At 37.0% G+C, this 14,716-nt stretch overlaps 1 protein-coding gene across 1 annotated transcript; it reads right to left on the bottom strand.

Moving 5' to 3' along the window:
• Window positions 1-1,814: 1,814 nt before the first annotated feature.
• On the bottom strand, window positions 1,815-6,151 carry LOC121740905 (WD repeat-containing protein WRAP73-like). Its single transcript, XM_042133559.1, has 6 exons — window positions 5,803-6,151; window positions 4,798-5,286; window positions 3,776-3,997; window positions 3,616-3,688; window positions 2,743-2,853; window positions 1,815-2,408 (listed from the first exon to the last, which is right to left on the bottom strand). The coding sequence occupies exons 1-6, from the start codon at window positions 5,917-5,919 to the stop codon at window positions 2,038-2,040; spliced, it is 1,383 nt and encodes a 460-aa protein (XP_041989493.1). The 5' UTR covers window positions 5,920-6,151; the 3' UTR covers window positions 1,815-2,037.
• Window positions 6,152-14,716: the final 8,565 nt, after the last annotated feature.

Raw genomic sequence — 14,716 nt, 5'->3', positions numbered from 1 at the left:
CCTGTAGATTAGGTGCTAGGATTGAAGTCCCCTTCTAATCCTAAACCCCTAACTCCCAAAAGCTCGATAAGGTCAAAGACCTCACTCAAAACCTCAACTCTCCTGAGTTCTATTGTATTAAGGTGTGAATTATTCTTATTTTCAGATTAATTATTTCATCTCCCGATTAATCTAATTAATCATACACAATCAAGTGGTGATCAAGCAATTGAAAGGAATAAACCCAAGAATAATCAAATAACTACAAGAGCAAGGTAAGAACTATGAAATTAATGCATCATCACCAAGAATTCTACAAGAAATGTTTAGCTACTCATGTTCTTCATAAAAACCATGTTTGAAACAAAAGATTCTACGAAAAACATGAAGAAAAGATTAAGATACTCATGTGAGAATGAATCTACAGAATGACAACTTCAATCTTCTGATTGGAAGTCTTCAATCTTCAATTCTCTCTCTCAAAGTGTTCTTGGGGATGTGTGTAAGTGTTGGAGGCGGTAGGTGTAGAATGAATCTCGTCAACTGCAACCCTAGCCTTTTCTTCTAATTTTTCTTTCTTCAAAATCGCGTTTTCTGCTATAATCGGCGTCAAACTGAAGTACCTGGCCGGGTGAATTAATACAGTGTAAATCCACCCGGCCGGGTGGTAATTATCGACCCCCTCCTGACTCTCGCATGCTGAAACTGGAATACCCGGCAGGGGTAGAATTTATGATAATTCACCCGGCCGAGTGGTTCTGTTTAGAGCCATTCTGCCTCCATATCAGGCACAGTCACATTTTTCCTCTTTTTCCATCTATTTTTCCTAAAATACTAAACAAACGTATAAAACTCCAAAAGATTGAATAATTGGCTAGACAAAGACAATTTCGGGTAATAAACTCATCATTTAGCACTTCAACAGACCAATTAAACCGATAAAAATATGAGTTTGTCATCACTCTCGTTTGACGCACGTTTAGTGTTGTTCATTTCGATTTATATATTTAATTTGATTCTAATATATTTTTTAATGTTATTGAAATTTTTAATTTCACAAAATTCATAAAATCAAAGGTTGATTTGTTATTTTATTAATTTATTTGAAATTATATTGAAAAAGAGTAAACCTGACTTTTGATTTTTATGAATTTTGTGAAATTAAATAAATTTTGTAAAACAAAAAAAATTATAAGATGGGTTTGGCAATTATAATACGTATAGTACTCGTCATTTTGATTAGTACGTCTAGAAGAATGGTCTTTAAAGTGGACATGGTCGGCATATTATTTTCAGTATAAAATTATTTTTAATAATACTCTAAAATTTAAAATAAATAAGAAAACACTTTCAAATATGGAAATTCTTTTCATTCTAATGAGGTGTGACTCATTCTCCAAAAAAACAATACTTTCATTACTTTTTTTTCTTTTTATTTGTCTCTTACTTTATCAATTGTGGATTAAAACTCATATTCAAATTGTAGGACAGATGAATTTTGGAATTTCACGATGACATCAAATCACTCTTTGAGATTTTGTAAGTATGAAAATTGAGTGGATAAGAAATACCCTTTCAAGTTTGAATTTGACGTGAATATTTAAAATAAAATCACTATTTAACAATAAAATGAATTAAATTTGTTATAAATGGTTGAAAGTGATCTAATGCCATAATATCAATCATATGAAGTCCGACGGTGATTTGTCACACAAAATAAAGCAGCAACATGATTAGTTTTGAAACTATTCTATTTTGCTTTATAAATAAAATATAAATCACAAAATTACAAACACAACTCTCATAAGAAAAAAAAAATAAAAGTACACATTAAATGTGAGTAGATGCTAATCAACTTGAGATCATAAATCTGTCCTTAAGCTACATACATCCGATGAAAATTAAATGCAAATAATTCAACCATGTGATATACAGTGTTAAGACTGTCTGATCAAATTACACCTCATCAGTTAAGATTCCTATACTACTACTACACCTTAGAACACCTGATACATCTTTGTTGTAAATGAGTTTGCAAGTAGCAACCTGAGTCAGACATCAATCATCGGAGCTGTAATCATCGCTGGATTCTTGCAACAGGGGCACGGCAGCACAACAGAACGAATCTTTGTCTTTCAGAATAAGACAGCTCCCGTCCGAATTCCATTTCAAGTCAAGGACAGAGAATTGAGGAAACGGAGCGTTGATGCAATAAGCACCTGAAGGGGTCCACATGTATAGATTAGAGCTTCCGGTGCATAAAACTAGACGACAACATGTGGGATCCCAAGCTGCAGCTCGAACTGGATCTTTCTGTATCAAGATGGCTGCGAGCTCTAGACGCTGCACGTCCCATACCCAGACCACTGTTGGCATGCTGTCGTTGCGGGTACACATATATTGGCTGTCACTGCTCCATGACATGAGTCCTGTAAGGGGTTATCATCAATCTCAGCAAGTGAAATCTAAATATTCAGAATGTTCATGGCAATAGCAAAGTAATTCAGTTCAAAACATCCTTGTATGATCAATTAGGATAGACTTGCTGAAACACGTCACATCAAGCAGTATAAAGCATTTGCGTTTGGCGGGATCGAATGCTCCACGAAAGAAAAACACAAGTGTACTCTTCAATCAGGACAAAAGGATGAAGTAAATCAGATGCCAACAAAACAAGCAATCGTGAAGCTTTAGATGGAAACATAGCACATGCTGAAAGAAAATAAAACAATATATAATGAGTCACATGTGTTTGGCCCTCACCAATCCCTTGTTTGGGGTTTGGTTTATCTGCAGGAGGTTTCTGTGTAGGAAGAGTAACTGGCACCTCCAAGACATCATACCTAACTTGAATGCAAGGCTCGGCACCATTATCTACAGATGAAATCATTTGGGATTGGCAATCAGCGTACATAAACAGAAAGCAATAGGCATAAACGAAGCCATACATGGAATTTTTCATCATGTCATTTATAAAGAACTTACTGGAGAAGTGTAGATATCTGAAGCACAATATAATTAAAGATCAGATCAACTAAATAAATATACAATCAGTTCTAGAGGGAAATATTACATGTGACTGTTTTATTTGTTGAGAACCTGGGCAGCTGGGCTAGAACCTCTATGGCTCTATACTAACTAACTTATTGCACAATAAAACTGTGACATGATGAAAATTAGATGTTCAGCAACAGATAATTTAGATGGATAGGTGTATCCAAATCTAGCAAAAAATGGTATTGTGGTAATAAAAAAGTCATTTTTTCACATCTCCTTAACGAGGACAAAAATGAATAATGCCTTATGTTAGTTGCTTTACTGACAACTTATTTTGTGTTTGATACTTATAGTTGTGGTACTTACTAGAGAGGCTGATCAAATATTAACAAAAAGGCAAAAAAAAAGGGAACAACAAATACATTGCACTTCATAACCCAGGATAACCTAGTTGGAAGCACAACTGACTTGTTAACAAAACTTTAGATTTTGCAAAACGTTCCCGCATTTTATACAGTAGTTCAAAACCTCTAAGCAGCTGCATTTGCAGCATTGAACAAATAAGGCACTGCAGAAACATAATGTTCACAGTCTAATGAAGCAGATGAGTATTCACGATCAAGAATGATGGGGACTCACCAGAACTTCTTTGAATAAATTCATCACTCAGTGACAATTCTGACATGTCAAGTAGCAAGGGCTCATCTACCTCCTGGATAATGGAAAAAGGATTGAAAACTATAATAGAAGAAAAAAGAATACATGGCCATAAGGTAAACGTTACTACAATTTTTCCAACCTTGAAAACCGCAGCAGCACAAGGACCACGAACATTAGATAGATGTGTAAACTCTGCAAACACTTTCCACGTCAAGTGATTTAAAACCCGTATCATTTGGTCATAGCTCCCCGCTGCTAAGAATTGGCTACAGGGTGACCAAGAAACACTTTTGACTCCTAACCCACTTTCATATGCTTGATACTTAGACAGACACCGACCATCGGGAGAATATATCAGAACCTGGGAAATGTAAATTGACATGAAAGAAATGTGTTAGTAAATAAGGCACGAGGGAAGAAGAATAACTTCTTAGTCAAAATAAAGTTATGCATGTTTATTCATTGATGTCATCAATTACTAGTGAGTAGTGATGCACATCTTTCCACAATATGAAGATCAGTGGCCATTAAATTTGAAAACTGGCATAACAGGTACACATGAGGAATACAAAACCATGCCAAAAATAGAAGGCGACCATAAAGAAAGACTCCTTTTGAATTCTAAGTTTCAATTGTTCACAGCAAAAGTATTCATTCAAAGACACAGCATGAGTTTATAGGTTTCTCCAGAAGTAATGAAATAAAAAGTTACAGTCATGTCCAGAATACCATAATATAATACATGGTTCATTCTTCTCTTTTAATAAAATCAAAGCCCATTCACATTTTTTGGCATAAGAGCCTCTGGAAATAAACTAACATTACTTTCATTATCTAATTCTTAAATGAACCACAATAATAAAGGATAATTACTCTATGCCCAACTTTTCAAAGATAATAAGGAACTATGTTTTGGGAATGCACAGTGATGTGTGAGAGTGAGAGTGAGAGAGAGAGTGAGAGTGGTGTGGTGTGTCCTAGGGAAAGATAGATGAGTATCAATCATGTGGGTGCAAAATTAGAAAGCAAGTTAGTTTACCTATTGTGGGTTTCACAATAAAGCTCATTATTTTGGATGACTGATAGTTATGAGCCACAGCATACAGATTTAACTTATACTACCAGTTAAAGACAATTTCAGATAGTGGCAATAATCTGTACCTTGTATTCCAGAATGGAATCCCATATGACTATTGCACTATCATCAGGTGACCACTGAATATCAGCCAAATCCAACGTGTCTACAGCAAAAACACCCATAATTTCCCATGTATGACAAGAAAGAAGATTAACATAGTCTTTGCAATCACGCCTAGTGCATATAGCAGCAAATTTTCCATCTTTGGTAAATGATACTCCCTTAGAACCATGCTTTGGCCATTGCAAATGTATGCATGCAGTGTTCAGCAATGACCATACAGTTAACCGCAGCTGAAACTCAGAAGTTGTTAGTATGTGACGACTATCAGGGCTCCACCTTGCATATGAAATACCAGCAGGACCCTCATCAATTTTGCACGTCCATTCCGGCTGAGCCAAAGACCATGCTTGTAGCATAGGCCTCTTATATAGACCGCAGAGTATGTACTCGGAATCAAGAGCCCATTCAATGTACGTTATTTTGTCCAAGCACGAGAACAATTGCACCACCTGTAACACAACTTAGCCGCAATCAACATAAGATAAATCCCAAAACTCAAAGAACCAAAATATACCTCAATGCACGTAGCCTTTTCATTAGCCATTAAAGTGGGTATGTAAAATGTACTAGCACTGATTCAACACTATATCATTACTATCTTTGTATTGGTGCAGTAAACCAAAAGAACAACTCATATGCACTTCTTCCTACTGCGCAATGCACATTATTATTGCATTTTCTATAGTCAATTTTAGTGCAAAACATTAAATGTTGCTAGACCATCAAAGCGAAGACTGATCCAAAATTCTTCAAGCCTTCACGATAACAAGCAATTATATCATACTCATTAACTGAAACCGTGGTGCAAATATGTATCTCGACTAAATATAAGTTAGTGAGGATTTCAGAATTTAAGACTTCCAAATTTCAAATCACACAGTAAATTACATCTATGAAAAAATCAAAACCCCCGCCAAATCTTCTAAATAGCGAAAATTGAGTGAAAAAAATAGAAATTTAGGTACCTTGAGTGTATGAACATCGCGAATGACTAAGCGATAATCGACGGCGACAGCTAGAAATCTAGCGTTGGGCGAAAATGCGCAGGGGCCTGTCTGTTTAAACGTCTCGGTGAACTCCATTTTACAACCCAGAATATAAATTTAAATTAAAGAAAAAAAGGGGGTTTCAGCTAATCTGCAGTGTAGAGCATCGGGAGTGAATGGATCTGTAAAGGAGAGATCTGTGGAGAGTGGGAGGGTAGAACTGAAAGGGGCGGTGAAAGAGATTCAAATTTTGAGAAAGTGCAGGAGATAGATGGATTTTTGGGCATACAGGAATACACTCATTATCATTAGTTATGATTTCACTATATTTTCATTTCGTATTAAACAAACAACACACCACAGCCCCACAATTCATTCACTTTAAATCAACATGTACTCCATTAACGAATATTCATTTTTCTCGTTTTTAACTATTTTATCATTATGTTTTAAAATGTATGCGAATAAAAAACATTATACTACCTTTTACGATGAGATACAGTGAGTAATACATATAAATGTTGTTTTAGTTGTTTTAAGGTGTTATTTTGCAGTTAAAATTCATAATTTTTACTTAAAAGAAATTACTTAACTTTGTTAGAACCACCCGAAAAGAAATACAACTTAACTTAATTAGGCCAAAAAATGTATTTTATTTAGAGTGAATATTTTTATCGGTCCTTCAACTATGGATTAATATTAAATTTGGCACTAAAGTTTAGCAATAGCAATAGAGGTTCCTCAACTATGATTAAATATCGTTAGAAGTATTTTTTTTCACTTTTTTGACATTGTTTTGCCTGAAAATGCCTTCAAAAGGGCATTTCAGTCAAATACTTTTTACTTTTTTTTACATAATTTCAAAATAAGTATACAAAAAATCCATAAATATCAAATCAAGTATGCTGAGAAAGTTCATGTGTTCAACAAACAAAGGCTAAGGCCATGGTGTAGGCTAAGCAAGATCAAAACAATTTATTGGATGAGTTGTAAAAAGTGAAGTGGAAAGGAGTTATTCTTGAAGAAATAAAAGAGCCGAATGTCTCTCGGCCAAACCAAAACCTAGAAACCTGGTGATAAAAAAAACAAGTTAATTGTTATTCGAGTGGAGGGCCGAAGGGAGTATCACCATCTTTTTTGGGACGGAGGAGTATCTAGGAAATATGGTTTGCACCATTTTGGTATTTGACGTGGAAAATATCACATTTTAGGTAACTGCAAAGGTAAAAAAACAAATTAGGTGTCTCCATTGACCATTTTTCCCCTGACGCTATTAAGAGCTTACACGTGTTTTACATAGTTAGTTGAGGCACCTAATTTGTGATTTTTCCTATTCAGGTATCTAAAATGTGATTTTTTTTTTTCAGATAGCAAACCAAAGAGCAAATCATATTTTTTCAAGTACCATTTTTATAGTCCACTCTTTTAAGTTTTTTTTTATAATTTAATCACTTCCATAGTTATTGAGACCGATATTTGGATTTATACCTTTCAGTCTTCAGACTTAGAACTATTAAATCATGGATTATAAAACATATTTTTGAATAAAAGATTGGCGCAATAACATTTTAAAATTGAGAGACATATAATCCTAACTAATACATGTAATATAATGTTAATTGTTATTTTGTTATAAGAATTTTTTGTTTAACTTTAAATGTTCTCCTTCTATCCCACAATAAGAGTCATACTTTGTTATTTTGATCCGTCCTACAATAGGAGACACACTTCATTTTTACCATAAATGGTAAATATATCCTACATTCCACTAACTCACTTCACACATTTTATTATAAAACTAATAGTACAAAAAAGTGGATCTCATATTTCACTAACTTTTCAACGCACTATTCTTTACATTTCTTAAAAATCATGCCCATGATAAGAGTGACTCGTATTGTGGGACGGGGGGAGTATATTACTCCCTCCTTCCCAGGGAAGATAACCCATTCTTGGGACGACACGCGATTTTATGCATACTAATTTAAAGTACTATATCCGTCCCATAAAAATATGGGCAATGGGCATGTCACGGGAATTAAGACAAAATTGGTAAAGTAAGAGAGAGAATGAGAATGGTATGGTAAAGTAAGAGAGAGGAGGAGAATTATAGTTAAAGTAGTATTAGTGGATAGTGAGACCTTTGAGTTTGCCACTCCTCATTCGACCATGTAGGGAAGTGATCCCCTGCCTCGGGAGAGTAGGTCTGATAATGATGACTTGGGAATGAAGGGTAATGACTGGAGTAGTCAGGTTGGTATGTTGGTGGGCTGAATTCATGGCTCTGATATTCAAGATAAGGTTGGTAGTGTGGTTATCTCATTTGCCAAGAGGGTGTTTGGGTAGATCTCGGATAGGGCTCAATATGGTATGGGAAAGGTGGGTACTCTTCTGCCCAGCTCCATTCTCCACAGTGTGGGTACTCATGTTGGTACACCTCTACTTGATCTCTAGGATTCCAACTCGTATTTGAACTCCAGAATTCCCCTGTATTCTGGTGAAGACTCACTTGATCACTCTGGAAGTGGGTTTGGATTTGAAGGACTTGAGGTTGGCTTGACTCGATCACTGACTGGAGGGTTTCCTTTAGCTTGTCAATCCAGCTCTTCAGTAGATTATCCTTGTCCTCTGTGGGTGTACTCCTCACTTTTTCTTGCACTGAGGCCATTGATGTATCATCGTACTCTCTTTTTTACATTTAGAAGCTTTTCTAGGACAATCTTAGCCTTACTCAGCCTTAGTTTGTAGAAACTTCCCCCGCTTGACGAGTTCACCAAGTCTTTGCACTTTGCATCCATTCCATCGTAGAACCTTGAGTAGATCTCCACTTCCATCAGGTTGTGATTTGGGCATGCATCTAGAAGACCTTTGTATCTGTGCCAGTACTTGCTCAAGCTCTCGCCATACTCTTGGGTAGCCTCTCTGATTTTCCTTCGGAGTGCATTTGTTTTTGCTGCTGGAATGAATTGGTTTAGGAACTCCATTTTGAATTCTGACCATGTCTTGATGCTGTTGGGTTCCAATCCTATAAACCAGGTATCTGCTTCGCTCTTCAAAGAGAGGGAAATTACCTTTAGCTTGAAATCATCCTCACTTGACCCTTTTGGCCTTTTTTGCACTCTCCAAAATTTTGTCGAACTCACGAAGGAATTTAATCGGACTCTCCTCACTAGCTACCAAAAAGGTAGGTAAAATGGCTAGCACTTCTGGATTCACATACACCGCTTCCTGCTCCTAAGTGATAGATATGGCAGATGTCGGCTCATTCAACGAGTGGGCATAAAGTTAACCAATCTCCAGATCTTCTTCCTGGTTACAAACCATGGCGAGTTCCTACTGGATTTCCTCCTTCTAGGGTGGCCATTAATTCGAGTGGACTCACGAAGGTGATGTCCTCGCTTTCTTCACAGTTGGAATCAAAGTCAATTGGTGGAGTGGGAAGTGATTCGTCCTGAACAGTCTGTGGCTCCACTCCTTCTTCTTCTGTTTGCCTCCTAAACTCGGTGCCTTCCAACTGGGGTAAATAGAAAACAACAAAGAGTTTATTTACAAAATTTAAACTAAAATTCTTAAGTAAAACTTGAGACGCTCGGCCCATCTATGTATTCTCTTGCTCTAGTAGTCCCCTTGGTTTACACCACCAGGGAAAACGCTTGATCCGCATAGATAAGGACATTGATTCTTCACGGTTGTTGCCCTGAGCTGTCCCTCAACTGAAAACAAAACAAAGAAACAAAAGAAAATATCAACAATATTTACACCCAAGGTGTCTCACAACAAATGTAGGATAAACGCCATCATCCCCGACAACGGAAAGCTCGGTATCTTTGTGTGTTCTCATTCATTCTCTTAGTGTATCGTTGTGGCTCGCTCAGGTTGGATTGTCAAACTGATCCGACTAGCCAATTTGTACGCCTTCTACCTGTGAAAACAGGTGAGTAGATCTGGTGGAGATTTAGACTGATCAACTCAACTTGATCCTACTTGAGTGAGATGAATGGAAGAACTCAAAAGATGTGTTTTCAAAACCTTAACCCACAATACTATTAACTAGTATAGGGAAGTAAGGATCGATCCCACAGAGATGAGGCGTTTGACGTTTGTTTGCTTGACACGACTTTAGGATGGTTGTTGCAACGCTTTCTAGGGGGTGCGTTAAGTTAAACTACTGGACTTAAGAAACTTAAACTGACTAAACTGATCAACTCATAAAGCTTAACTAATCTACTTAATCAACTCGACTGGACTTTCCATAAATGGACAAACAGAATAAACGGGGACTGCCAGTCCCCTGCAAAAAGCACTGTAAACTAAAAACTTTCTAACAACTTCATATTCTTCACCAAATCAACATGTAGAACAGAACAAAGAACAGATCTGAAAAGTTACGCAAAATAAAACATCATAACAACATGTAAACTTGAATCTACTCCTAAGATCTAAACTAGTACTACATAAACAAGAAAACTAACCCATAACCATGCAGACATGAAACATAAACTGCTAGATCTAAACATCCTGAAAACTCTCAAACATAAACACTAGATCTGACCAAATCAAAACAGAATAGGACATTTTTTGAGCTAAGACGTGCGACATGAAAGGAAACCGAAAACATATCAGCAACATCATGCATGAAACAAAACACATCGACTGGAAACGAAATATAACTTCAAATTTACTAAATCAAAAACATCAAAGAGTCAATAACATCAAAACTAAACTGAAAACTAAATAAAAAACATCAAAGTGTGTGTGTGCGATGAAATCAAGAAAATGAAATACCAGAGCTCCGATTTCAGCCCTAGAATAGAGCTGAATTCCTAAAGATACTCTAACTAAGAAAGCTTATGAGACCCCCCCCCCCCTTTCACCATTGGCCGGGACTCTCGTTCTTCTTGTGTTGGGCTTCCTTTATATAGAGAGACGTAGGGCTCTTATCCCTAGGGTACCATCCTCTCTGAAATGTTGTTCCTGCCCTTCACATTTGGTGGTGGGGTCTTTAGCTCTATCTCCCAATGCGGAACTCCTGCTGGTTCCATCTGATTCCTGACTTGATCAACTCAACGCCGCAGTTTTTGCCTTCTTTTCTTGATTCGTTCGTCCGCCCAACTGATTTGTTCCTTCTTCTGAATATGGCGATTTTCACACACACCTGGCTCAAAATTGGCTGTTAGTTTACAGAATTTGATGCAGTTTTACTATAGCACACATGCATGAAATGAACCTCATCAATCCCTATCCATGTAAGCTGCTATAGACAAAAGTATCCGGATCGATTTGAGCATGGCCAACGGGGAGAAGGTCTCGTCGTAATCGACACCTTCCTTTTGGGTATACCCCTTAGCCACTAGTCTTGCTTTAAAGACTTTAACTCGTCCATCGGGTCCACGTTTATGTTTGTATATCCACTTGCTCCCAATGGCAGTACAGCCTTCGGGTAGGACGGACAAATCGTAGACGTCTTTGTCTATCATTGATTGTAGTTCTGAATCCATTACTTTCACCCATTCGCAATGATCGACATCCGCCTGCGCCTTTGCAAAATTCCAGGGATCTAATACATTGCTATCCGAAGAGTGATCCATAGATTCTCCCAAACCAATGTATCTATCGGGCTCATGAGAGACCCTCCCACTGCAACGCGGCACTACAACATTTGTAGTAGAAGTTGAAGTAACGAGAATTTTTTGTACATTAGGTATTTGTTCTTGGTTAATGGAACTTGTGATAGAAGTAAGCTCTTTAGGAGCCACTTCACCGCTATCAGATCACAAGCTTTTGATACTCTTGCCATGATACGTCTCTACATAAGCCTTAAATTCCTTGAACTTGTCAAAAGATTAGGACTTGTAGCGCATCAAATAGACGTATCCGACTTTTGAGAAATCATCAATAAAGGTGATGAAGTATCGAAAACCGCCTTTTGCCTCGGTTGACATTGGTCCGCACACATCAGTATGAACGAGCTCAAGTACTCCCTTGGCCCTATTACATTTTTTGCCTTAAAAGGTCTCTTAGTCATCTTGCCTTCTAAGCAGGATTCACACGTGGAGAATGACTCTGTTTCTAGACCTTTAAGAAGGTCTTGATCCACGAGAGTTTGAATCCTTCTTTGGTTGGCATGACCAAGTCTAGGGTGCCATAAGTACGTTTCGTTCATTGAACTTGAAGGTTCTTTTCTTTTCCTTGAAATTTTCGATGTTGTATTGAGTTCAGATTTCCGTTCATTAAATTGTGTAGAAGTGATTGTGTACAGATTATTTTTCATGATGCCACAACAAATGTAAGAACCATCTTTCTAAATAATTCAATTGTCATTAAAAGAAATCAAATATCCATCAAAAACCAATTTAGAAACTGAAATTAAATTTCTTCTAAAAGAAGGTATCAACAAAACATTCTTTAAAATCAAAATTCTATCACTACTAAAACGTAAATAAATGTCTCCCACTGCAACGACTGTCACTTTAGTAGCATCGCCCAGTTGGACTTCGATCTCGCCATCATATAGCCGCCTTGTCACCTGCATTAAGTCAGGATCAAAACAAATATGATCAGTAGCTCCTGTGTCAATAACCCCATGTATGAGTAGATGTTGAAGTCAAACATGACTCAACCACTAGAGCTTGGTGCATGCATGTAGCCTTGCCCTTTTTAAGACAGTTTGGCTTCCAATGCCCCTTTTTTCCACACTTGAAACACTTTCCTGTTTGCTTCTTGTTTGTCTTCCTCTTCTTTCCCTTAGCACCCTTAGCAGCAACCTGGTTCGTCACTTTCTTCTTTCCTGCGCCAGGCCTAGGGCCAGAGAAATGATGTGTCGAACTAACCATCACTCCCTTAGCTTGAATCATAAGATCCTCTGCTGAATGAAGTTCAGTCAACAATTCAACCAAGGAGTAGTTCCTCTTGTTCATCTCAAAGTTGAGCTTGAACTGCTGAAAGCTAGGGGGTAGACTTTGAAGGATGATAGTCACTTGGGACTCGGGATTGATTGTCCCTCCCAAAACCTCAATTTGATTGAGGTGGCTCATCATCTCAGGACATAGTCCCGCACAGATGTGCCTTCCTTCATAGTCTTCGCCATGATACTTCGAAAGGCTTGAGACTTAGCCGCTCGATTCTGAGTACCAAAAAGATTGGTGAGATTCTGCATTATAGCGGCGACAGCAGTCGCCATGGCAGCATGCTGATGTCTAAGCACTGTTGACATGGATGCCAACATATAACACTTAGCCATCTCATTTATCTTATGCCACCGCCTATGTGCATCTTGTAGTGCCTATGAGGCGTTAGCTGCTGGCACGACAGGCTGTGGAGTAGTAAACACAAACTTGTACTCTTCTATTGTGAGAACGATGTCTAAATTTTGTTTCCATTCTATGTAATTTTGGCCCTCGAGTTCATTCTATTTGAGAATTGCAGATAGAGGATTAACTGACATTCTGACGAATTAATTTGCACTGCAAAACAGAAGATTTAACCATTTGTCATAAACTTATGTAAGATAATTGATTAGATTTACCATAAAACTTTTCAAAATCTTACAACTGTAAAATTAAAATTTTGTACCCTCCATAAGAAGTCAATGCGCATTAAAATTTTAACATTTTTACTTGTCACAACACCGACGAATAGTCTAGAGACCACATAATGGCATGGCCACCTAATGTTGCCTAAGCAAGACCACCAGATTTCGCATTACAGAGTTTCATTTCTACAACACACTCTCATAACAATGCTCATGTGTTGATAACGAAAATCAAGTTATCTCATAAATTCTGTTTGAACATCTGAATCTTGCAGTTTCTTAGGATTATTGTCCCCACATAATGAGTGGCGATAATATTAGAAACCACTTTCTAGTTCATACTATTTACATTATAGATATAGGATTCCTAAGAGAATCTCAACCTTCTTTCTAGCAATCTTAAAAGACTTAGATGCTCAAAATGTAATTAGATACTCTTAAATACTTTATCTTAAATTAGGTAGACAACCAATTTCCTACGCCATATGCCAATTTTAGTTGTTTGCAACTTTTTTAGATTTCATCATCGTAGAGTACCAATAATACCATATTTAATGCACTTTCAACTTCCTGGTGCTTACAGCACTGTTAAGGACACAAGTCAAATTCCAAACATTTGACAATTTTGATAAAACACATATACTTTGATTTATATACTTGCCTAAGACCACGAAGATCTTCTTAAGCTTCCAATCATGTGTTTCTGACCCTACATTACATACCCATTAGGATGTTCTATGTAGATGATCTCCTCAAGACTTCTATTTACAGAAGGCTGTCTTGACAATCATAATACATGCATTCTAATTTATGTTAGTTCTGATAGACATTGGGATCGAATCAATCCTGGCACAATGACAGACGAGAAGAATGTTATCTTTGGGTATAACCCATTGTCATTTTCTAGCCTTTTGAGATCCACATTTACACTGGCAAATATATTAGCTCCCACTGACTGACACAACCTATAGGTAGTATTGCAAGTCTTGTAAAACATGTTGTCTATCTTAGATTGTAGTTTGAAATCTATTACATTTTCAAGGATGAATATCCAAATGAACCGACGGTACATTGTAGTTAAATGGATTATGTTCAAGTTAATCTAAGATTGAGTCTTGCGACACTCTTAGACCCATAAACTAGTTATGTTCCTATGGAACGCTCCCACTACGACATGGTTTTCACAATCTTAGGTACTGAAGTTGATTTTATTAGTGCAAAAGTTTCTAATGGTATGACTTCTTGGTAATGTGGAAAATCCGATATCTCTCTCTTTATCTTGATAGTTAGCACGTTGTTAGGCTTGTAGTTCCTCTCATGATCTTCATACAAGAATTCTATCATTGAAGATTACAGAACTTA

Source organism: Salvia splendens, chromosome 7 (genome assembly GCF_004379255.2).
Source record: "Salvia splendens isolate huo1 chromosome 7, SspV2, whole genome shotgun sequence".
In the NCBI taxonomy this organism is placed as follows: domain Eukaryota; kingdom Viridiplantae; phylum Streptophyta; class Magnoliopsida; order Lamiales; family Lamiaceae; genus Salvia; species Salvia splendens.
Note: the sequence above shows the minus strand (reverse complement) of the source record. Positions and strands in the feature narration are given on the sequence as shown.